The 26,370-nt window shown below is 46.0% G+C and overlaps 1 protein-coding gene across 7 annotated transcripts in view; it reads right to left on the bottom strand.

Annotated features, from left to right (window-relative positions):
• Positions 1-26,370, bottom strand: part of RGS6 (regulator of G protein signaling 6) — a 595,863-nt gene that overhangs the window by 41,057 nt on the left and 528,436 nt on the right. For all 7 annotated transcript variants that reach the window (XM_070469576.1, XM_070469574.1, XM_070469577.1 and 4 more), the window contains exons 13-15: positions 22,627-22,737; positions 12,407-12,532; positions 3,879-4,065 (exon numbers count right to left, since the gene is read on the bottom strand). In XM_070469576.1, coding sequence (XP_070325677.1) covers positions 3,879-4,065; positions 12,407-12,532; positions 22,627-22,737 — 424 coding nt within the window. The remainder of the gene's footprint in view (positions 1-3,878; positions 4,066-12,406; positions 12,533-22,626; positions 22,738-26,370) is intronic.

Below are 26,370 nucleotides of genomic sequence, written 5' to 3'. Positions count from 1 at the left end.
ACACTGTTAGTTGTTGACATGTTTTATTTCACCTAATCCCCCTTCCACAGTGTAGGTACCACTGTATCTCTCTAGAGATGAGGGAAGAAGACTCGGAGTTTATGGAGCTTGCCCAAGGTCACAGAACTAGTGAGAAGCACTTGGTGTACTTACGATGAAAACACACTTGAGGAACAAAACAGAATGTGCTAAAAACAGAAACTGGTTTAGGAAGAGCACTTTACTAGAAGTCACAGAATCCCAGTCCTTACAGACAATGAGGACGTTACAAATGCTTTCTTTGGGTGTGCACATATCTAGTCTGCTTTAGTAAGCAGATACAATACATTGGGTTGGCCAAAAAGTTCATTGGAGATTTTCTGTACAATGTTAACGAAAACCAAAGGAAATTTTTGGCCAACCCAATATTTGTATGTACCTGAAAAATGGCAGAGAACCATGCTAATGGAGGGTGTATATCCAGAAGCATGTCAAGGCACGATGTGCTGACTTCCTGAGCTTTCCCATCAAATATTTCTTGACTTAGTAACAATATACATGTCAAGAAATATTTGATAGGAGTATTGACTAAATTTCAATAGTCAGTTGACTTAATTATGGTGCTTCCACACTTGGAATGTGTGTGTTAAGTCACTTTAGTCACATGCGAAACTCTTTGCAACCCTATGCTCTGTAGCCCATCGGGCCCCTCTGTCCACGGGGATTCTCCAGGCAGAATACTGGAGTGGGTTGTCATGCCCTCCTCCAGGGGATCTTCCCGACCCAGGGATCGAACCTACATCTCTTATGTCTCCTGCACTGGCAGGCAGGTTCTTTACCACAAGCGCCACCAACCAGGCAATGACTGAGTGGTACTGATGTGATTATATTGCTGCTGCCAGTTGGCATTGTGAGTTTGAGGCTGCTCTGTGGTGATGCAGGATAAAGCAAATGACATGAAGAACTAATGCTGTCATCAATAGTGCCTTTGAGAACCAGGTTTCTAGAAAAAGGAGACACAGACCTAAGAAAGAAGTTAAAATCCCCTGTAGTTTTTAATTTGAATGCAAAGTATCAGTATAGATTCATCATGTATTTTCATCAGAAACAACCACCACCTATTTCCTAGTTTGGGCCACTGGACAAGTTTAAAAATGATGACCAACCCAGGAACAATGAATGCCTCTAAATGACCAGATTATCATCTCTAAAAGTATTTCCCACTAAGAACAAAAGGGATTCTTGGATTCTTGAAGAACTAGATGATTCCACGTCTGGGAAAGGGCTTGGATCATCTTAGCTTCCCTGATATTTGGATCACATCAAAGACTACCAGGGTCATGTCAGAAGGAGCCAACTGGCCAGAGATGGCACAGAGCAAGCAGCAATAACAATAATAAACAAAACGGGTTAAAACATAGCAAATATGCTTAAACTCGTGGGTTTACAAGGATACTACAAAACACACAAAAACACCCTAATTGGTCATCATTGGAAGATGACAATAAGCTATTCATTATTTTTAAAATTGGCAAATAGAGGAAACGATTCAAACATATATTCCATCTTTCCTATGTGAATTGTATTACTAGATAATCAAATGATAGATGTATTTGACTATTTGTATTTCACTTAATAAATGAAGAAAGAATGACAGGATTAGAACATCATTTTGTAACCCCTAATTAACTGATGGATCTCACTATGAACATCAATGGCTGCGAAAACCACAAAGGGAGACAACTAGACATCATGAGCCTTCTGACAAGACAGCACAGCACAGTCTGGGAAGTAGTCTTGCCCACAAAAATCAAGCTAAAATCTGATTAAATATCTAAGTCAAACTAGCAATTTACAGGAAATGCAGATGGTAGGACACATTAAATAGCAACACAAGGTTGCAAACAGAAAAATCCAGACTGTGGAATCTCTCCAGCACAAAAGACCCAACTTCTTCCTTAAATAAATTGCAAGGGTGAGGAGAACATAAATGGAGACTATAGATTACAATATACTTAAAAGAAAAGGCCATCTACATGTGTGGGCCTTATTTGGATTCTGATTTTGAATAAGAATTTAAAAATGGCATTTAGGAAATAGTATGAACTTGAACATTCGCACGACATTGGATGATATTAAGAGATAATCACTAATTTCTTAAGGTATTGCGGGAATGTTAAGACCAAAGGGTCAGTTTCTGTTAGAGATACATACCTAAGTATTTACAGATGGAAAGGTTAAGTCTTAGATTTGTTTTAAAACTAACAGTGAAAAAGTAGGTGGGGACACAGATAAAATGAGATTGGCATTATATTGATGATTGTTGAGGCTGGATGAGGGTTCAAAAAGTTTCTACTTTTCCATAAAAAAAATGCCCAAGTTTCAATAATAAAACATTAAAATAAATCCTTTCTGACATCTTGTTCAGAGTGCTAATACTGGGCAGGGAGTAGGATGGCTCTGACAAATACTCCTTCTCTCATGTTTCATGAATGATGGAGAGTTGAGTATTGTGCTTCAGATTGTTCATCTGGGGACTTCTGCATCACCCATGGAGCTTCTCCATCACCCATGGAGCTTCTCCATCACTCATGGAGCTTCTCCATCACCCATGGAGCTTCTCTATCACCCACAGGGCTTCTCCATCACTTATGAGACATCTCCATCATTCTCCTCATCAGGATAATGTCACTATGTGCTTGGTACACATACATACACCCACACATACAAAAATCTATCAGAAAAAAAAAAAAGATTTCTCATGACTTAAATATTTCACTTTGAAGCTGCAAAGTGTATGAGGGACTCAGGATTTCATAAAGCTAAGTCACTGAACTCTACAAAACCAAATCTACCTGGCCCAGGCATTCAGTGGACTCATGACCAGGGGGTCACATGAAAAGACAGTTGTGGCATGGAGGCTGCTAAGTGTATCCATTCTGAAATTCTGAGCAAATAACAAGGCAAATTGGGATGGCGAGGACACCATTTCTCTTCTCATGCCATTATCTGCACCAGTGACTGAGTTTCCCAAGTTAGATGATAATGTCTATGGGAGGGCAGTTCTCACCTGGGGACCCCACAGGTGCGAGAAATGAAAAGGGTTGAGGAGACACAGCAAAACCTTAAGCCCTGTCACCGGGTGTGGGATGGTGGAAGGAAACAAAATTTAGGGGCCAGGAAGTGGGAAACGGATCTGATGTTTATCTCTAGAGATGGTGTCTCCCAGCCCTCAAGTTAAGCTTGTTAGGGTAGCTTCTGTTTCTCCACCAGCTTTGCCAGCATCTCTGTGCGAACTGTACTGTGCAGAGTTGTGTGTCCCCCCCGTCACCCCCCTGCCCGCCAACCCATGGGTTCCTTACACCCCAGAGCTCATTCACTTATCGGTGACATTGCCTTTTCCCTGCCTTTCTCTCCCACTAGCCTTTAACTTCCTCAAGGGCAGGGACTTTGGTCTGTTCCCGATGGTATCTCATCATATGGCACAAGGCATGGAATACAGATGTGCTTCCCAAACATCACTGCAGGATGACCGTGGTCTTGACCCCTGGCCCTCCAGCCCACTCTCCCCACCTTGCTGATGCTGGGTTCTACTTTCCAGATTCTACCATGACTTACTATAGGACTTCGGGTTTTGTAAAACACTTTTGAGATTTTCCTGGAAAAGACACACACATAATGGTAAATGTCTATTTCTACATAATAACGTAACTCATTTAGGAAAGCAGTCCTCCTGGAACTGCACGGCGCATCCACCTGGAATGGTCCCCATTGATGGCCTCATAAATAAAGGCCGAGATTATAACTACATACAACTTTGGATGTGTGTTCAAGGAGTGGGGTGGTGGAGTTGACACATGAACATCTCGGGACAGAACTATTTGATGGGATGAGCAAACCTGGGCATCTTCGAATGTGTATCTCCCTCCATCCTTGACATTCTGACTGGTTATCTCATAGCTGTGAGAATCCAGGTTGATTGCGCTTGGGGCCCCGGGAGCCAGAAACTCTTGCCAGATTTCTTCCACCCTCCTGGCCACATCCTGGAGGGGCTGTTTCTTGAGATCTTGGACTGCCAACCAGAACCTGAAACAGAAGCACAAGGACAGCTCGTTCCAGGGGCTCCGTCAGTAGCTGCTCTGTTGGACGTGGTCCCAGAACTGACATCGCATGGCACTCATTCTGTGTGCCCCAGCTGTCTCAGTAGCCATGTCCCAGGTCATGAAGGCTGCAGGGACTGCTGAGAATACAAAGGTGCTCCATCATTGCACTAAATGCATGTTAGAAGATCACCTTGCTTCTGGTTACCAAAAAGAGATTTTTCTCTATCTCACAGTTTTGCAGCCTCAGTACTATTGCCATTTTGGGCTGGATAATTCTTGAAGAGTCGCCCTGTACATAGAAAGATATGTAGCAGCAACCTTGGGTTTGACCCATCAGATGCCAGGGGCATCCTTTCTGCACTTGTGACAACCAGAAAGTTTCTGGCCATTACCAGATGTCTTCTGGGAGGTAAATTCACCCTTGGGAGAGAACCACTGTTTGACAGAGAAGCCACCACCCAGACAATGTGAGTCCCTTTTGCATATCTGGTGGGGATAAGCTGGAGGTATTCAAAGGAAAGAAAGATCCCAGAAGCAATAGTATCTTGGAGCCATTAAGAATATTTGAGCTGGAAGGACCCAAGCATACATGCTGTTGATGGACAAATAGCCTAGTTGCAGCATCAATGTGGGCATGGTGTTCGGCATGTTCCCTGGGGGAGGGCATGGCAACCCACTCCAGCATTCTTGCCTGGAGAATCCAGGCAAGGACTGGGCTTGGACTGTAGCCTGCCAGGCTTCTCTGTCTATGGGCTTGCAAAGAGTTGGACACAACTGAGCGACTCAGCACAGCACAGGTGCCCAATAAATGTCTGATGGATTGCAGGTGGGTTCATCTGGAACAAAGCTGAAGGGACATATATCGGGGATCCCTCTACAAAAGATTCTCCAGGGATTGCTGGAGAGAGAAGCCTTCTGCTCACGGCTATATTTGCCTTTCATGAATCCCTCAGCATCTGCATGGTGCTGGAGGGCTGGCGGGTGCTGTGAGCTCTTTTCTGCTGAGAACAGCAGCAGCCAGGGCCAAAGCTTGGACAACAGCTCCCTGGGTCGTGACGATGGTTCCCAAGGCAACCCTGGAGAGGGATTTCAGCAGGACTCAGGTCTGGGTGGCACATTTTGTGTCCTGTGAACAAAACAGGCCAGTTTCCCCATCAACGAGAGGAGAGGACAGGTCCCCGGCTGTGTGGTTCCTGCAGCCAAGGAAATCACACATACTCAAGGCAACGAAAGGGCAGGAACAAGAGAAGCTGAACCATGACATGGAGGAAGGTGCATTCAATCTGTCATCGAATTTCACCCAAAGTAAGAGGCACTCTTTTTTTTTTTTTTTTTAAAGGTTAAGCATGTTTTTCTGTTGCTGTTCAGAGAGGTGTGTGAAGCCCTGTGCATGGCCTAAAGGTGCCACCCAGTGGCCAACTCAGGTAATGCAGCTTCATTTCCACCAGGAGAGACAGCTGGGGGGCGGGGTCGGGGGCGGGGTCTCTGCTTCTGGGTCTGTGTTTGTGAGAGACACGAGCTCCGTGAGCTCCAACTCTCCCCCTGATTTACCATTTGGGATTCTGATGATCTCGCTAAAGAAAACCCTCATGGTTCCCTCGCCAAGACCAAGAGGCAGGGAGGAGCCTCGCCGGCTTCACTCAACCGGAAGGTGAGGAAGTCCCAGCTGTGGCGCTCTCTTGGCATCGCTGTATCTTTCTGGGCCTCGCTCTCCTGCCGGCGCAGTGGGTACAGAGCAGGCGGAGGGGTATGTGGACGGGTCTGAGCACGTCCCATCCCGGTGTCACTCCGAAATGCTCTCAGGCCCCGTGGGTGGGCGCTGCAGGGGCAGCCCATGGTGACCACAGGTCTGGGGGAGCCTGGGTGGTAAGGGCCCGGGGCTCCTGCCACTGACATCGGCCTCACTTGCCCTTTAACACCAGCCCTCTATCTTTCTGCTCACGTCAGGTCTTTCGTAATCATGTCCTCTGGCTACCCAGGGAGAGGGAAACAGTAGCCAGTAGCCAGTCTTCAACCAGAGTCCAGATTGGGGGTGGGGTGGGGGTGGGGGTGGCCAGAGTTCAAAGGGGGCTGTTAACTGTTCAGTTGTTCAGATGGGTCCTTGAAGCTCAGCCGGGAGGGCTCCTCCACCCCGTTGGCCATTCCCTAAGGCTCCCTCGGTCTCTCTGCCCACCACCCCCCGCCACTCCCACCAAGGTCTGCCATGAAATGAAGGAGGTGGCCAAGTGCTTTCAAGTGAAAATGGTCAGCTGGTGATGACAGAACCTACAAAGGTTTTCTTCTCCCAGAGGGCCATGTTTGATGGGCAGGTAAAATTCAGGAAATGGGCTCTAAAGAGAGGAGCTAGTGTTGGTTTTTCAAAGGCCTGGAAGGAGGGCTGACGTGAAGCTTGGTGAGTCCCTGGCAGCCCTAGGGAGTCACTTCTGGCTGAGGCCTGGCTGGAAGCAACTCCTTTGGGCCAGCGTCCATCCCAAGCCTACCGGACTCTGCAATTTCCCACACAAATGATGACGCCCGGGCGATTTCCTGATGCCTCAGTCGGGGTCATGTGGGCGCCACCTTCTGTCCCTTGTCTCAGTCGGCTCTGAGACGGAGCTCTGGGGGGCCCCAAAGACCTTGCAGCTTCTGAAAGCCGCAGGCTCCCCATGACTCCTGAGGCCTCAGCAGTCCTTCTGGCAGAATGAGTTGGGAGCCACATTAATGCACATCACTCAGCTGGGTATAGAGGAGTCTGGAGCAGGTGGGAAGGGAAATTTCTGAATCAAATTTAATCAACTTTTACACACAAAATTAAAAGGTTCCCTTTATCAGATAAAACCAAGAATTAAAAATAAAGTGTAAAAAGAAACAGGCATGCTGGAGGGGGAGGAAGGGGAGGGGGAGGACTGGGAAGAAGAGGGATGACACCCCCCAGACAGCAGTCTTCTCTCCCTGCACGCATGGGGACCCTCTTGGCCTTCTGACTGCCTTGGAGATGATGTGCCTTATCTCTCTCAGGTGACAGTAAAAATGCTGTCACAACACCATCCTGACATCCCATATGTGTTTCTCATCACCGGCTTTGAAGAAGCTTTGTGCCAGTTTGAAATTCAGTACAGGCTTGGTTTCCCTTGTGGCTTAGCTGGTAAAGAATCCACCCGCAATGTGGGAGACCTGGGTTCGATCCCTGGGTTGGGAAGATCCCCTGGAGAAGGGAAAGGCTACCCACCCACTCCAGTATTCTGGCCTGGAGAATTCCATGTATAGTCTGTGGGGTCGCAAAGAGTCAGACGTGACTGAGCGACTTTCACTTTCACAGGCTTGGTTTGTATCAGCCATCTGTGAGCCCACGGGCCTGAGCTGGGGGCCTGAGCCCCGGCTGCCCAGCCACCCTCCCCTCGAAAGAGCCCTAGAAGCGCCCCTTGCCTATCTCTTGCAGACGGATGGGAGGCCCACTGAGGCCTGCGCGTCCCGCTCTTATCACAAGCCCGCAGGTACTGCTGCTCCTCCAGGACGCCAGCGGGGAGGAGACTGTCAGCGGCCCCGGACCCGCCCACCCTGCATAAGCCGCTGTGGCTTCTGGCTGCAGAAGGGCTGTCGCGACTGGCAGGCCGGGAGGGTGCGTGGGTGCCAGGGAGACCACCTGTCCTGCTTTGCCAGAGTCGGCAGAGGCGGGGGAGGCAGCCCAGGGCTGACATCGGATCCACGTCACCGGCTTAGGAATGCCGGGGGCAACTGGCCTTCTCGGGGAGGCAGCCTGGGCTCAGACCCCCCGCCCCGGACCGAGCAGCTGTGGGTGGGACTTGAGGGCCGTCCAGGGCTACCCCAGGCCTCTGTCTCCCGCGGGGCCGGGGTGCTGACATGGAACGGGGTCTCCTCCTCAAGGCTGGCTGCAACAAGGGGAACCATGAAGCATTGGGCGGTGCTCCGTCCTTCCGGGAGGTCTGGCCAGGCCCTGGTTTCTTGCTTACCTATCTTCTCATCAACTAGGACTGTCATGTGTTAGAAAAACCCAGCTTTTCATTTGTTCCCAGGGAAAAGGCAATTCCACAAAGAACGAAGGGCTTCTATGCCCTCTGCTGGTCAACAGAGACTCAGGAACAACTGTTGTCACTTGACTTAGTCTCTGCTTGGGCTGGAGTCTCACCACCAGCAGCACCACCCGAGCTGAGAGATGTTTCACGAGGCAGTGGCCGAAATGCCACAGGTTGTCGAAGTGCCGTGTGAGCACCTCTCTCCCCATGAACCATGTGTTGGGTTCTCGGGGAAGCCCACGGGGCCTGGCCCACCTCCCGGGGTCTTCCTAGGACTCGGGGCAACTGGGAGGCTGGAGCACTCCAAGACAAACTGCTAACACTCCTGCGCTCTCTTTAATTGCTTCTCCCTTCAGCTGACAGTGTGTAGAACCAGGATAATCAATCTGCAGGTTAGAAGAACAACCACGTTCTCTCAGGAGACGTTACAGCTCATAAAAAATGTACGGGGGACGCTCTTGGCTGCGGGTTTTGATTTTTAACTCGTGCCCTGCCGAGTGGCAGTGGTGGTCAAGTCAGGGAGGATGAAGACTTGTGCAGGTGGTAGGACTTCCCTGGTGATCTGGTGGTTGAGACCCTGCGCTTCCACGGCAGGGGGCGTGGGTTCGACCCCTGGTCTGGGAACTAAGATCCTGCATGAACTAAGATCCTGCATGCCTCTCGGCACAACCAAAAAAAAAAAAAAAAAAAAGATTTGTATGCAAGAGAGGGGGCAAAGGTGGCAAGGGGTAAGGGGTTCCTGTCACCCTTCTAGGAAAACACACAGAGAAAAGAGGGACCAAGTCTGACTACAGAGAAAAGACAGGGACCGAGCTAGACCACTCCCTGGGGCCCTCTGCTTCAGAACCAAGAGGCCCCACCTTGCATGCATTCTAGAGGTTCTGAGCAAACATCTCTCTCCCGGTGCACACCCTATCCAAATGGAGCCCTGGGCTCACCCCAGGGAGCTGCAAACAGCCTACAACCACGAGCCTTGGTGTCTGCCACAAATGCCCTGGCCACGTGGCCTCCCATACTTGGAGGTGTTGCCTCTGCCTCATCTCACAGGCTCAGCCCCCAAAAAATGATGAAAGAAGGCGTCAACTTGTATGATCACAGACATCTTTCCTTAAAGGATCCAGAGTGACCTTTTGCTGTGGTGAGAACAACACCTATGTCTCTTTGGGGCTCTTCTGCTCTGTATTCAATCTCAGGCAGAGATTGAACCACTTGGATGGTGAGCTGGCAAGATTTCTCTAGGTGTCATGCAAAAACATCACGCTCCAAGTACCCCTTTCACTGGAGAGATGCAAAGGAGCTCGGGGAGACAGACGTGGAAAAACCTTTGCAGTGGATCCAGTTGAGTCCCGGTCAGTCTCTCTCTTTCCCGGCCCTGCTCCAAGACCAGCTGCCTGGGCTTGACCAGTCCGGGGGAGGAAGGACCATGCCAGCGAGGCCAGCACCACAGACGGGCAGTGTCCTCGAGCTGAGCCACAAGGCACGGCCCTGGCGTCCACCCTTCACAGGGACCACAGGGGAGGTGCCGCCACAGGGCCCCTTGAGGATGCCCCGGGTGAGGGGTGAGATGCGTTCAACTCTGCACCCTCAGGACCTGGGTCACTGCAGACGCCAAGCTGGGATCTGTGGCCACAGGAATGATCCAAAAGAAGGGGGAGGAAAGGACCTGGTTCTGGGTGACCCAAGAGTCCTAAAGTTGTGTGATTTAAAACCAAAGCTTCCCCCATATATCCAATTATGCTGAATATCATACAAGTAGAATTTGGGCTTGCAGAGAGGATTTTAGAAGCTCTTGGGCTATACTTTTTAATCTCAGGCTGTTCTATTTCCTTTATCCGCTGTCATGGATCAGAAGGGACCCTCTTTTAAGTCTGGATTTCTGCATTCACGCTGGGGGTGGAGATTAGTTACTGCATGCTCACACCCGCTCACATGCACTCTCACCCAGGACTGACTGCAGCCCTCCTGGAGCGAGGGGCTGGCAGAGTATGGTGGTAAGGCAGGAGGAAGCGCTGACACCTGCCAGGGATACCTCCTCTGTGCGCCCCTGGCCTGAAACGCATGCGGATTGCATGGTCCTGGCTACACTCAGACAGGGCAAGGCAGCGCTGAAACAGTCGATGTTCCTGCCCTGGGGCCCCTCACAAGGACCAGGATGTTGTGTTCATCCTTCCAAATCTCCACAATGGTGCAGGTGGCTGAGAAATAGCCAGGTTAAGGGAGCCTCTATACAGCTCCATGGGCTTTAGGAATAGCTCAGTTGGTAAAGAATCCACCTGCAATACAGGAGACCCAGGTTCAATCCCTGAGTGGGGAAGATCCCCTGGAGAAGGAAGTGGCAACCCACTCCAGTATTCTTGCCTGGAAAATCCCATGGACAGAGGAGCCTGGCTACAGTCCATGGGGTTGCCCAGAGTCGGACATGACTTTGTGACTAAACCACAAATCATACACCACTCCATCTTGGGGACCCCGTGGACAGGGATGAGCAGGGAACACAGGGAGAACCCCCAGGGCTGGCTCATGGGGACCAAGTTGAGGATGGGGTTTGAGGCTGGACTAGTCATGCAGAGTCTGCCTTGGCATAGCATGCTGGCCACAGAGGGGGTGGTCCCCCCACCCCCAGGACACCTGCAGGCCTAGGAGGCTGGTCTGAGCACCATCCTGATAAAGAGGTCTAGATTCAAGCCTTCTATTACAGATACTCAATTAGGAATTGAAGCAAAGAGTAGAATAATGCCTCAGCACAAGAAAAGAGCTCTTCTGTGTCATAACCCGAAATCAGATATTCAACCTTATCTGGTTTACAGTAGGTACACGGCTGCCTGGAACAGCCTTGCTATTCCAGTTAATCAGCATCTCCCCATCCTCCCAGGACTGCGTGGTATGGGAGGGTCACCTCCCCGTCCCCAGCTCTGCTCTCAGGGTCTTTCAACTGAGAGCAGCCCCCCTCCCTCTTTCTTTGCTACATGAGTATCTTGTACACTCTTCAAAGCCCAGCTTATGATGTGTCTACTCTGGTAGGATGTTTTGAAAACATTACCAAAATGGTTCTCAGAGTTTACACTCATTTATATTCATTTAATGATGTAAGGATTTCTTGTGTGTTTTCCTCAAGGACTGACAAGGTTGCTGCAGGCAAACATCATGCATCTTATCTTCCTTACATCCCCTCAGCAGATTCTTGGGGGCTGGACACAGCATAGGTGTGTGATAAATATCATTTGATTGATGTACGGGACTGATATGGTCTCCAACTCCAAATATATAACATGGATTTTGCACATTAACACTAGAGCACACAGTCTTTTCTTCACAGCATATGATCTTTTTAAAGTAAAAAAAAAATTAATAAAGTTACTCCTTGGAAAAATGCCATTGGAAGATGGAAATTAACCTTGTATGTAAAAGAGAGCCTGGTGCCAAGAAAACCCTGAGATTTCCATCTCACCCACTGGGAAGCCATCACTTGGCTAAGATGAGTCAGGGTCTTAGATAAGTCACATTTTCTGTATGTCTCTGTCTCTACATCTAATACAATAAAAGCCTGAATAAATCCTGGGTTACTCAGTTTTGCATGACCATGATCCCTACCCCTTTTTACAAGCTCCCTTTCCTTTCTCTTACAATGAACGCCATGTTTTGAAAGTTTTTTTTTTTTCCTACTAAACAGTAACTATCAACACGTTAGTACATTTCCCCCATCTTGATTACTGATAGACCAATAGAACAATCAATGTTTTCACTGGCGTCAAGTGACCAGAGTAACCACTACGTGGAGTTGCTAGAATTCCCCCCAAAAGGAAAAGTATATTTTAATTAGCTTTTATAGGTATGTCTCCAGTTCTTGAACAGTTTTTACTGTGACTTTTTGAAATTCTGAAGTGAGCCCACTGACCCCTCTTTCTTCTGGTGAGCCTGTCAAGTATTCAGGACCCCAGAGACTGGAAAGTTTTAAAGGGGAAGGTCTCTGAGCTCCCTTTCTGCCATGGAATTCCATGGCTTTATGGTTTTAGTGAAAGGATGGTGTCATTAAATCCATTCGACCATTGACTTATTATTGAAGACACATTTCCAATAGCTTGAACACATGTCATCTGGATTTAAAGAACCAAAAATTGTGGTGTTGGTGGGTGCTCATCCAGTGATAATAAAGCTTGAACATAAAGTTTGTTCTCTAACCTTGGCCACATTAATTGGAATTGGAATTTGAGCCATAACATTTGACTGAGAAAGGGAGGTGGTGAGAGAAACTGATGATGCAAATTGCTTCATATACTCTCTGCACACAACTCAAACCTTGGAGAGATGTACCTGAGGTTTTCTGAACTGAATTCCGACTCCAGGAATCGTAGAAACTGGTCCCGCCCCACCTGGTCCTTCAAGATCTCATCGAAAGAGAAGCCCCATCTCTTCACTCGCTGCTGGCTGGGCTCTTTGCTTTGGGAGAGGGAACAAAGGTGGTCAATACCAGGCAGAAACCTGTGGCACAGTTTCTTCAACAACTCAAATTTATTTAGCTGTCACAGGCCAAAGGGAAATGTCTCATTTAAGTAACAGATTCCATCAAACCTGCATAAATCCTGAATGCAGACTTTTGTAGACCAACACTAGCCAAGGGTAAAAAGTCTCTTTAAAGAAGGTGTTTGAAAGGGGCCACATTGAGGGGACGCTTGCCAAGTGCTGCTTACAGGACGTATAAAAACTCTACTGATTTGGTTTCCCTGGGCCACTCCTGTCAGTCATAGGTCCAACTCTTGACTCCATCATTTTTTTTTTCCACTTAAAAACTGAGGATGCTTTGTGAATCTGATCTTTCATCAAAGATGCTGCCCCCACCTCCTGCCCCTTCCTCAATTCCCAGGGGAAGAACAGAGTCCAGTTTAGAACCAAGTGATGTTCAACTGATCAGAACTATGTCAACTCATCCTGGATAAACCCAATACAGGTGCTTAGAAGCAGAATGTTGCATCCATTCATTGATTTAACCAGCACCTGCACAGTGTCTACAAAGGTCTAGGCATCGTTCCCAGCCTTCACACCTGTTAACTCACTGAGTCCTTAAAACTACTCTGAAAAATGCACTAACACTGTCCCCATTTTGCTGACAGGGAAACTCAGGCCTGGTGACAATTTACCCAAAGACACAGTAGGAGGGGATGGAGTTGAGGCTCAAGTCCAGACAGCGTGGTTCCAGAACACAGCTCTCAGTTCTGCTATGTTGCCTCACATCCATGGGACTCTCTCCAAACCAAAGTGTAGGGAGGGGGGACAGAGAGTTGTTCTTATTCATTTGGTGTTAGAAGATGAAAATATTTCCTTCCGCTTCTGTCTTTCCATTTACAGTTCCTTTGCTGTATTTACTCCTCTGACTTCTTCAAGCAGCAATAGGTTTCTAGTTCATGAGCTATATACTGCTATCTCTCACTCAAGGGGTAGTCTATGGACCAGCAGCGTAATCTCAGGACCCATCTCAGGCCCATGGAATTGAAATCCACAGCTTAGCAAGATCCCTGGGTGATTTAAGTGCACATTAAACTCTAAGACACATTGGTCTAGCAATATTTATCCCCCCCCCCTTTTGATATCCATTGATTTATTGATGTTTAATTTAGGTCCAGAAAGAATCAGAGGTTTACAAGAACACACAATTACAAAACCAAAACAACAATAACAAAATCCCCAAACCCTTAAACATAGGCAAGTATAATAATAAGAAGCAGTGATGGTAAGTCTTGGGTGGTGTTGTTTAGTTGCTACATCATATCCAACTCTTTTGTGACCCCATGGACTGTAGCTCACTAAGTTCCACTGTCCATGGGATTTCTCAGGCAAGCATACTGGAGTGGGTTGCCATTTCCTCCTTCAGGAGATCTTCCCAACCCAGAGATCGAACCCATATCTCCTGTATTGGTAGGTGGGTTCTTTACCACTGAGCCACCAGGGAAACCCAAATATAGGAAAGAATAGTAATAAAAACAAGTGATGATAAGTCTTAGTGGGGGATGGTTATTATACCAGAAAACCTAGGCTAGGGGAACTACTGCCAGTGAACAAAAAAATTTTTAGAGCTTCCTTGGAGCCAAGACAAAGAGAGATTTGAATGGATTACACCACTCTCAACATTTGAAAGAGGTAATATGTAAGTTTGTCAGTAAAGACTACTTTTGCTCTAGTATTGAATTATAAGAGGAATTGTCTCACAAGTCTTTACATAAGGGGCACTGAAACACAATGAATGATATTTCTGATACCTTTATTTTTTAAAAAAAGTGCAGGAAACTTTTACATACAGCTATTGGATTGCCAAAAAGTTCATTTGGGTTTTCTCATAACATGCAAACTTTTCAGAGTTTAATGTGCACTTAAATCACTCAGGGATCTTGTTAAGCTGGGAATTCCAATTCTATGTGTCTGAGGTGGGGCTAAGATTCCACTGCTGGTCCACCACTTGAGTGGGAGATAACAGCATGTGTCTGTGAACTAAATACTTTCAACAAAAGTCAAAAGCATAATGTTAAATTCTAGGGTGGTGAAGGTATATCTCTGGAGAGCCAAATAATGCAGTCTGTAGCTTCATTGTCATGGAGGGCATGGCAACCCACTCCAGTATTCTTGCCTGGAGAATCCCCATGGACAGAGGAATCCGGCGGGCTATATAGTCCTTGGGGTTGCAAAGAGTCCGGCACAACTGAGCGACTAAGCACAGCACAGAACAGCTTCATTGCCACTTGGCTTGAAACAAGAAAACTTCAAAAACTGGTGGAGAAAATATTCCATTCATTTTCAGGCTTTTTGCAGGAGCTCAACAGTAGCCATCTCTTCACTCCTCAAGTCCAAACATATTCTCCCCATGAAGCTCTGTTGCCAAGGACGGAAGGTGGAAACAGAAAGCATGTTGGTGTGGAATGAATGCTAGCCACATTAAAAGGCTCTTGCCCACAGGGTTCAGAACCACCACACTGTACCCTCAGCAAATGATGTGAACAAGGTGCATTTTATCTGCAAGCACTAAGCTGTGAGCCCTGCACTGTAGCACAGTGTACCGCAATGACATCCACATATTTCCCTTCTTTTTAAAAATAGACACAAACTTTTTTATGGTGTCTTCTATGGAATTTCTCAGGCAAGAAGACTAGAGTGGGTTACCATGCCCTCCTCTAGAGGATCTTCCCAACCCAGGGATCAAACCCAGGTCTCCCACATTGCAGGCAGATTCTTTACCATTTGAGCCACCAACAATGAGGAATTTCAAGAAAGATCATTTCCCAAAGTTCCAGGCTGGGCTTTCTGTAAAGAGCCAAGAAGACAGATCCTAGATTCTCTCAAACTCAAGCCACAGAATCAAACTCAACAGCTTTCCAGAGGACAAAAAGCGCTGTTACTATCCCCACCCTGGGGTCGAGGCGAGCAGTAAATGGAAGCCCCACCGAGCTGCAGGAACGCATCTGCTTCTGCTAGGGTCATGCTGTGACCTGGGATGGCCACCAAGGTTGCAGGGCTCTTCGGGGATGGTGTTGATGACAGCTGTACCCCAATCAGTGGCTGTGTCCAGACAGCCAGGTGTGGAAAGTTGCTCAGTCTTTGAAGTGACTGCGTTATGGACACACGTCCACCACCAGTGTCACCACTTTCTGGTTTGCAAGCAGTGAGTCCGCATTCATCCCACCAGCTTCCTTGGTGGTGGCAGGGGAAGGCTGGTGGAGGATAAGGGCCATTTTGGGAGTAAGCCAGAGAGCCAGGGGTGTCACTAGATGCAGAATCAGAAGCCTAGGACAGATGTTTGGACATACAGAATGCTGCAAACCCAGCCTTCAGCAGAAACAAGGGGTTTTGGAGAGATAGGCTGCCCTGGTGTGGTGGTTTCCTAGTTGGCCAACATACCAACAAACTGGAAGGCTTAAAATAGAAATGTATTCTCTCACAGCTCTGAAGGCTAGAAATCTGAAGTCAAGGAGTTAATTGGGCCACACTCTCTCTGAAGGCTCTAGAGGAAAACCTGTTCCATGCCTTCCTCTTAGCTTCTGATGCTGCCAGAAATCCTTGGCATCCATGGCCTGCTCATGCATTACTGCAATCTCTGCCTCTGTCATCACATGGTATTCTGTCTCTGTACCTGGTTTTTCACATGGCATTTACTCTGTATGCGCCAGTGTTTCTGTTTTCTCTCCTTATCAGTCATATTGGATTGGACTTCCCTGGTGGCTCAGTGGTAAAGAACCTGCCTGCCAATGCAGTCAACTAGGGTTCAATCCCTGGGTTGGGAAGATCCCCTGTGCAGAAAACAGCAACTCACTCCAATATTCTTGCCTTGGGAATCTCATGGACAGAGGAGCCTGGCGATCTACAGTCCATGGGGTTGAAAAAAGAGTTGGACACAACTCTTAGCCACTAAACAACAACAGCAACATATTGGATTGTTTACTCAATCCCAGGATGACCTCACCTTAACTAATCACATCTTTAATGGTCCTGTTTCCAAATAAAGTCACATTCTGAGATTCTGGGAAGGACTTGAATTTTTAGGTGACACTATTCAACCTAGTACATCTGGGTTCCTTCAATTATTCATTATTCACAATCCTATTTCTGTGTCTGGACACCCTACATCTGCTCCTTTTCTTCTAATAATCTGGTCATTGGGGTCTATTCTATTAAATGCTTCTTGGATACAACATTTCTATACATGTCTTTCTTGTACCTCTTGGTTATTTCCAAGCATCATCCCTTTGAAGGCTCAAGGTCAGATGTGAACATGTTGCTACCATGGAATGTTCTCTGTGGTTATAAAATAATTCTGAAAAGTTATCTCTGGACATTTATCCCCGGGTGACTGGTATAATAACTTTCCTTTGGCTTCACTCAGATAATCCATGGAACTCACAGCCCCTCTATTTTCATCCATTGTATAGAAAGGCTTTCTCATGACACATCTCTAATTATGGTTTTGTACCATCACTTGACTTTTAAAGAGTTTATGTCATTGTCTCTGCAGCTATCTTGTGAGCTCTCTGAGGGCAGAGACCACATCTTTGTATTTATCATAGTGCTTTTCACACAGCAAGTGTTTAGCACTAAAGGGAAATCAGTAAGAAAATGTGTACAGTAATGTGTGGATGATGTGTCCTTATATTGACATTGATGTGTCCTTATATTTCTAATTGCTAGCTGGATGACTTTTTCCTACTCTAATTTCTCTTCCGTGCCCATTGCTTCTCACCAATTCCTGCCTCCCACTGAACAGCCCAAATTAACACAGCCAAGACAGGTGGCTCTCCCAGGGAGTCTGTCTTTCATTCTAGCTGTTTGCCCAAATCGAGAACAATAAAGACAGATTCAGAATAAGCATCTATCTATAAAAACATCCAGCTATCTTCAAAAGGTTTTGAGTTACTGGAAAATTTATGAAATGAGGGATTGTTCCTTAAAGAGTAAATAACCAATGAGTCCATCTCAAGACCAAGGTTATTGGAGGAACAATCACAATATTACTTAATGCTCCAAGAAAACCTAAGGGTCCTAATACTTCAACAAGGAGTGGTCCTATTGTTTGTTAAACCATCTTCAAACTCAGTGGCTTAAAACAACAATTTATTCTCTCTCAACATCCCATGGGTTGACTGGGCTCAGATGGAAGTTTCTCACTTGGGGTCTCTCAAGAGTTGTCGATGGATGGCAGCTGGGGGTGGTGTCATCTGAAGGGTGGACTGGATTGGACATCCCAGATGGCTCATCACATGGCAGATGATGCTGGTTTTGGCCAGAAGCTCAGCCAAGGCTGTCAACCTCCATGATCTCCCTAATTGCTTGGGTTTCTCATAGCCAAAACATTTTAAAAAAGAATGTCTTAGGAGTAAATGTCTCAAATGATCAAGAGCTGTTTTATGACCTGTTTTCAGAATGTTACTCCCACCATACTCTGTTGGTTAAATAAGGCATCAAGGTCAGTCTGGATGAAAAGGGAGGGAGGTGTCCCCTTTCCATGGAGGAAGCAATCCCTGCATACAATGAAGAAAGCACTGATGGGGCCATATATAGGGACTGACTACCATAGGGAGGGAGATTGACTAATATCATGGATGTACATTTTTATCAAACTTGCTGAGCAGCTCAGGGATGGCCTCTGCCTAGCAGCAGATCAGGCTGGTTGGGAGTGGATGCCTTTGACCAAATAGGATGAGCTAGGTTCCTTGTAACTCTTTACTCATGTGCCTGTTGCCCAGCAGAGAGAGAAAGTCAGACCTATATCATGTGGTGAGGGCAAATCATGAACCCTAATCCTGCAGGCAATGCCAGGTTCTTGTTAGAGCCACTATCTGGCTGATGGCATCTTCCTGGGGACACTTTCCTGGTGGTATTCAGATGACAGTGAAGTGAAGTGAAGTCAAGTGAAAGTCACTCAGTCGTGTCTGACTCTTGCGACCCCATGGACTATACAGTCCATGAAATTCTCCAGGCCAGAATACTGGTATAGCCTTTCCCTTCTCCAGGGGATCTTCCCAACTCAGGGATGGAACCCAGGTCTCCCGCATTGCAGGCTGATTCTTTACCAGCCGAACCACAAGGGAAGCCCAAGAATACTGGAGTGGGTAGCCTATTTCTTCTCCAGTGAATCTTCCCGACCCAGGAATCAAACTGGGGTCTCCTGCATTGCAGGCGGATTCTTTACCAACTGAGCTATCAGGAAAGCCCTGAGATGACAGCGTTCTCTCCAACTGAGATCTGGCAATTTGGGGCTGATTCTTCCTCAGTGATGAGCCCTGGCAATCACTATTTTCTTTATTTAAATTTGACTTCTCAGAATTTTCACTGAGTAGACTTCATGAATATCCTTTAAAAAGGCAGTTTTGTATTGCCCTCTGAACATTCCCTTTCTCATTCTTGGATTTCTAGATCTAACAGTTTGTCTGAGAAGGAGAGAGGATTAAAGCACAATTTCTTACTGTCTATGCTACACTCTGCATCATCCTGCCAATTATTCTATTAATGCCCACGGTTGTCTTCGGCTGGTTTGTCTATAAACCCTACATGGCCGAGACAGTATGTTCATCTCTGTAGAATCCAGACATTATCTGTGATGCCCTCTGCCCTGGGCATTGTAAAGCATCTGTACCCATTTACTCACGCCCAGGAGAAATCACAGCCCACCTCAGATGAGCATGAAGTCCCAAGAAGCCCCGCTGTCTCCCACTCTGCCTCGACTCTTGACACCGCTTCACCCACCTTCACCAAAAACCAACTTCACATGAAGTGTTTGAGAGGGTAGAATCCTTTACTGAAGTTGAAGGGTCTTGAGAAGGGGGCACACATTGCACCATCCAGCAGCAGGCAATTTAGAAATCACACATTCAGTATTCCCACACTGAAAAGTCCTCGGACACCTCAGCACTAGGGGTTTTCATGGCTCTGAATGGAGGCTTGCTCTCTCTGGTCTCTCTGCTCCTCTCTCCACCCTCACTTTTCACTGCCCTGAGGTCTCCCCTCCTGGGGACAAAAAGTACATGCATCTCATTTTCTTACGGGGCACAACCTCTCCACTTGTTGTTGAGTCTCTGCTAACACGCCTGCCCTTAGGGCCTGACTCTGTGCCCCAAGTGACATTGATGTCCTTTGCCAACGAGGAGGAATCTTGGAGCCGGGAGGTAAGACTGCACGTTATTCACCTCACTACGTGATATCTGGAGAGACTTTCTTACTTAGAAGATAGTAGGTCTCAATGCTATTTATTAGTTAAACTAAATGAAATGGAAACTGAGAAAAAGATGACCTTTGATTATTTTGCTGGTCACCTTCAGCCTTTGTTTCATGCACAAAGGCTGTTTGATCTCTAGACTGAAGAAGCATGTTGGTGTTGATCCCTGACTCCCTATCACCAGAGGCAGGTTCCCAATCACTGCCAGCGTCTGACTGGGTGGGAATGTCCTGCTGGGAGGAGAAAGAGGGCCTCATAGCTTCTCTTCCTTCTCCCTTGTATCTGCCTAACTAGCTTGAAGATGAACAGAAAAGTGTAGGTGTTAGGTCAGATATTATGATTACAATAGAAGCCTTAGCTGTAAAAACAGAGGCAGAACCTACTTGTGGGGGCAGTGAATCCCTTGGGGACAAAGTGCTGATACGTTTGAATAAACCAACAGGCCAGGTGGCCACCATCTTCCCAAACTATCATGCTTTTTGCCTTTTTTTGTTGTTGTTGTTGACTTTCAAGAAAGAAGGAGGAAATCCCAATGTCATCAAGGTGAATTAAATTCACACACTTAACCTCGCTTCCTTTCCCAGATGCCAACAGCATTTCCAACAAAATGGTCACTTTTCCATTCACCCTCCATCTAACCTATACTTCCTGAGTCCCTACTACATGCCGGACATACGACTAGATGCTAAAATAACTGTAAGTCTTATTTAGAAAGAGATCCAGGAGGAGGATGTGATCTAGAAAGACTGGATGGATGTGGGGTGGCCACTACAGTGTGAGTGGTCACCGAAGACCTTTCTGAGAAAAAGACACCAATGTTGAGTGAGGCTTGAATGAAAAGGGAAGCCAGCCATGTGAGGGTCTGTGAGAGTGGCCCAGGAGGGGGGAACAGATAAGAATCTGGAGTTCAGTGAAATATTAAAAACAAAATAAAACATAGAGTGTAAGAGGCAAATAAATTCCCTACCAGCAGAGGATAAATGTTGAGGAACTTTGGGAACTTATGAAGCAGGTGGACTGGTGACAAAACTGATCGTGGGCCACCTAGGCTTCCGGCGGGGCCATCTGGGAATAAGGTAACTGGGTGTTCCCAGCAGAAGCCTGGGAAAATCCCAAGCCCTGAGCAGCTAGACTGGAAGTAGAGGCAGTTGGTAAGTACTGAATGGGGGGACATAGGGGAGAAACTCAGAAATATGAGACATAGGTTCCCTGGGCCGAGAGGGTCTCTAAATAAAAGGGGAACATTTTCTGGCCAGCTTCTCACATGGGAAGTAAAGCCAGAGGGTGGTGCCTGTGTAACCTAGGTGAGGTAGAGCTAATATGGATAGAAAACATCTCAGCAAGGCAGGGAGACTTCTGAAGATGCTGAGGTTTCCTCCTACTTCTCACTGGTTTCTGCAGATCTCTTCGTGTTCCCCTAAGATCCCTCAACAGATGGGAGAAGAGTGGCCTTCTTGGGGTGCGCCGTGGAGAGCAAACTGAATAACTTAAACCCCGTCAGGGCCTGAAGCAGAGTGCCTCACCTGGCTGCAGGAACATCAGGCTAAGGAAAGGTTGGGCTTTCAGATCAGGCCTGTACATTAGCATAAACTTAAAAAAACAAACAGTGCACCACTGCCGGAAATTATTACTTAAGTGACATGGAGAGGGGACTAGGCACTGGTATTTTTAAAAATAAGCTCTCCAGGTGGTTCTAATATACAGTGAAAGTTGAAAACCAAGACCTTCATTTATGAAAACCAGTAGTACCCCAAATTATCTGAAAGGACTGATCTGCTCTGAACAGTGATTGGGGTAATGAAACAATGAACAGAAACAGTGATTCTCTGATCAGTGAAAGACAAGGGTGGAAGTTAATGAGAGAGATACAAAGAAATGAAGAAGAAAATAAAGAACTGTTTAGCCAAGGGGCAGCAGATGCAAAGGCACGACATACTGGGCTCCTTCTGTAATCTCCAACATGGCTGAAGACCCCCCTGGGCTTTAGTTCATCCGCTATTAAGTAAACACACCAGGTTCTCTCATCTGTATGGGTTTCCCTGGCGGCTCAGACAGTAAAGAATCCTCCTGCAATGCAGGAGCCTAGGATCAATCCCTGCAGGTGGGAAGATCCCCTGGAGAAGGACATGGCAACCCACTCCAGTATTCTTGCCTGGAGAGTTCCATGGACAGAGGGGCCTGGAGGGCTGCAGTCCATGGGGTCGCAAAGAGTCAGACTGAGCAACTAACGCTTTCACTTTTCTCTTGTCCATAAGGAACTTCTGAATGGAACCATTGTGCCTGCTACTCCAGAAGAGCAGAGAGATGAAGACCACAGCTCTGGGGCCCTCTGCCTGGGTTCTAATCCTAGAACCCAGAAGGTTCTACCACCTTCTTGCTGTGTGACCTTGGGCAAGTCCATTAACTCCTGTTTTCCATCTGTTCAATTGTGAGAATAATAATGTCTACCTGTTGTGGTGACTCACTGGAAGATACTTAGTAGAGGCCAAGTACAGAGTAAATGCTAGCTATTATTGTTGTTGTTGCTAATGTATGAAAAGCAAATGATCCACAGATTCTTGCCCTCCAGCAGTCAGAACTAGCAACTGTGACAGACTGTCCCAGTTATCGTAAGATCCATGCAATCAGAGAGAGGTCAGAGGGAAGCCATAAAGGATACACATAAAAAGCTATGAAGAGGTAGAAACCATGGGCAAGGAAATCATTTGGGTGGTTACATGAGGAGTTTCTGTTCTATTGATAAAAAAAGTCAAATTAAGATAGGGTATAATAATAATCTCATGATCTCATGCATTGTGCCCTCCCCCCACTTCCAAACATTAAAACAATTTTTTTTTTTTACCTCATCTCTATGTCCCATAAAGCAATATCATCACTGATCCAGGGATTGGACGGCTCAGCTGGTGTGATCAAAGGGTCATATTCCATGTACTGTTCCGTGTAAGCAATTAAGCTGCAGGAGGAAAGCAGAGCAAAGAATACCACCGATTTCCTATAACAACAGGTATTCTGTTTAACACAAACATCATATCAGTCTCCATTTTAACTTTTGTTCTTTTGTTTGGTTTCTTTGTTTCGGTTTCTTTTCTCTCTGGAAGCTTAAGAGTCATCTCTTTATTGCTATAGTGCTTTCAAATTTCCCCATGACCCTTGCTGGTAGTTTTTATTTACTGTGCACAATGGGCAATCAATAGGTAAAATATATATATACACATAGATATATTTCCCAGAAATCTCATGGTATGTCTTTGGCAATTTCATAACCTTCATCTCCTTGGTTTTCTCTTTTTATAATTCTTTTAAATTAAATGTTGGAATTGATAATCCAATATTCCTAAATTTTCTCTGTTTTTTATTCCCTTGTCTTCCTGTCTAATGGTTCTTCTGAAATTTTCTTTATTTTTTCCATTATGGACTGTCACTTTCTTACATTTCCAGAGTTCACTCTTGTTTATCATAGTAGCTAGTTCTTATTTTATGAATGAAATATCTTCTTAGGTTTCTGAGGATATTGTGTGCTCAGTCATTCAGTCATGTCTAGGGGCTTCCCTGGTGGCACAGAGGTTAAAGCATCTGCCTGCAATGCAGGAGACTTGGGTTCAATCCCTGGGTTGGGAAGATTCCTCTGGAGAAGGAAATGGCAACTCACTCCAGTATTCTTGCCTGGAGAATCCCATGGATGGAGGAGCCTGGTGGGCTACAGTCCACGGGGTCACAAAGAGTCAGACACGACTGAGCGACTTCACTTTCACTTTCAGACTGTAGCCCACTAGGCTCCTCTGTCCATGGAATTTTCCAGGCAAGGGTATTGGAGCAGGTTGCCATTTCCTATTCCAAGGCATCTTCGCAACCCAGGGATCAAACCTGAGTCTCTTGCACAGGCAGGCAGATTCTTTACCTCTGAGCCACCAGAGAAACCCCAAGTAGTGGTAGACAAACTTGTTCTACAAGACCGAAATAGTAAATATTTTATGCTTGACAGACCAGATGGTGTCTGTTGCAACTACTTTGCTCTTCTATTATGACACAAAAGCAGCCACAGATAATTTGTGAATAAATGTGTGTGACTGTGTTCCAATAAAACTTTATTTGCAAACACAGGGAGTGGAGTGGAATGGATTTGGCCTGTGTGGTAGTTAGCTAGCAGTCTCTGGCCTACGGGCATCTACATTTGGCTCCTGAGAGCAGGGCATGGGAGGGGTCAGGGGTCCCACATCCTGTATGCAACTCACTCAGTAATTCTCTTGCTTTCAGCTTGCCCTTTATGATGTGATGTGTCCGAGTTCTGAGCTAATGGGACTCAATTTCTCGAGAGAATAAAGTGCCTACCTCCTGTGTTGTTGTTAGTGGGGAGAGAGGGTCTCTTTGCGGGCTTGGAATCACAGATCCAAAAGCTCCGGAGACTGACTACCTATTCCTCGAGGGTTACCCCCATACCTCCTTGCCTCCCAGTCTTGGGTGCCTTCAAGAACCAAAGCCAGATTTTGTTGGGCAAACTGGTTTTGTTATAATTCTCCCACCCCTAACAAGGAGGTCATAATGTTCTTCATTCTGTCCCCATTCAATTTCTTTTTTATTAAATTTTGAAACATTTCTGGCATAAAATTATAAGAGCATCACCCTTGAACTCACCACCCAATAAAAAGAAACACAATATTACAAACAGAGACAGAAGCCTGTGGTCATGCTCCTTAATTTCATACATTTGTGATCTTGGAAAAATGTGTGGAAATCGTTCATTCACTCATTTGTTAAGCTTGTGAGTTTATACTCTTTTTATTCCTTTACTGACATGTTACTTTTGGGGAGAGAGAGAAGAAAAATATTTGTCCACAATATTATTAGTATCTTAAATGAATTTATTATAATTTATGTAATAATTTCCTTTATATTAGACATAGACTTTTTCTTTATTTAGTATACATAGTTCTGTCTATAATAAAACACCATTGTTCACAAAAGTTTTTCCATCTTTTAGGTTATTTATTTAGAATTAATATCCATAAGTGGAATTATTGCACCAGCAGGTATAAATCTTTTTATGGTTATCAATCCACAATAAAACTTTCCCGTAAGCATTGCCATCTTGAGTGTCACCAGCGTCCACTGTAATGGCAGATTCAGAGTCAAAATTTCTGCTACTGAATTGCAAAGAGCAGGCGCGGCCAAGTAGCTTACTTCTGAGAATGTGAAGAAATTCGTTGGCAGCTCCATCTCATTGCTACTCAAAATGTGGTCCATGAAGCACAGCACAGGCATCACCTGGGAGCTTGTAAGAAATGCAGAAGCTCAGGCCCCACCCAGACCTACTGAGTCAGAATCTGCACTGGTAATAAGATCACCAGGTGAACGAAATGCACGTAAAAGTTTGAGAAGCACCACATCCGGTTCTTCAATGTCCTGAGAGGTTCAGGATGTTTTATTCATCAAACGAAGATGAAGGAGCCTGTGATACTTTTAGTTTTAAACACACTGTCTCATGCACGGACTGTAACCCCACGGGGTGGGAGGAGCAGTGGACCGAATTGAAAAGCTTTGGTTTCTAGTTCTTTGGTGAGCCATTGAACTGATCTTGTTGAGTTCGGGGATGCCCTGATGGCTCAGAGGGTAAAGAATCTGCCTGTAAAACTCCTAGAGGAGAACATAGGCAAAACACTCTCCGACATGAATCACAGCAAGATCCTCTATGACCCACCTCCCAGAATACTGGAAATAAAAGCAAAAATAAACAAATGGGACCTAATGAAACTTAAAAGCTTTTGCACAACAAAGGAAACTATAAGCAAGGTGAAAAGACAGCCCTCAGATTGGGAGAAAATAATAGCAAATGAAGCAACAGACAAAGGATTAATCTCAAAAATATACAAGCAACTCCTGAAGCTCAATTCCAGAAAAACAAATGACCCAATCAAAAAATGGGCCAAAGAACTAAACAGCCATTTCTCCAAAGAAGACATACAGATGGCTAAAAAACACATGAAAAGATGCTCAACATTACTCATCATCAGAGAAATGCAAATCAAAATCACAATGAGGTACCATTACACGCCAATCAGGATGGCTGCTATCCAAAAGTCTAGAAGCAATAAATGCTGGAGAGGGTGTGGAGAAAAGGGAACCCTCTTACACTGTTGGTGGGAATGCAAACTAGTACAGCCACTATGGAGAACAGTGTGGAGATTTCTTAAAAAACTGGAAATAGAACTGCCATATGACCCAGCAATACCACTTCTGGGCATACACACTGAGGAAACCAGGTCTGAAAGAGACACATGCACCCCAATGTTCATCACAGCACTGTTTATAATAGCCAGGACATGGAAGCAACCTAGATGCCCATCAGCAGATGAATGGATAAGGAAGCTGTGGTACATATACACCATGGAATATTACTCAGCCGTTAAAAAGAATTCATTTGAATCAGTTCTAATGAGATGGATGAAACTGGAGCCCATTATAAAGAGTGAAGTAAGCAAGAAAGATAAAGAACATTACAGCATACTAACACATATATATGGAATTTAGAAAGATGGTAACGATAACCCTATATGCAAAACAGAAAAAGAGACACAGATGAATAGAACAG

This window comes from Odocoileus virginianus, chromosome 6 (assembly GCF_023699985.2).
Source record: "Odocoileus virginianus isolate 20LAN1187 ecotype Illinois chromosome 6, Ovbor_1.2, whole genome shotgun sequence".
Taxonomy (NCBI): Eukaryota; Metazoa; Chordata; class Mammalia; order Artiodactyla; family Cervidae; genus Odocoileus; species Odocoileus virginianus.
This window is presented reverse-complemented; position numbering and strand designations above follow the sequence as displayed.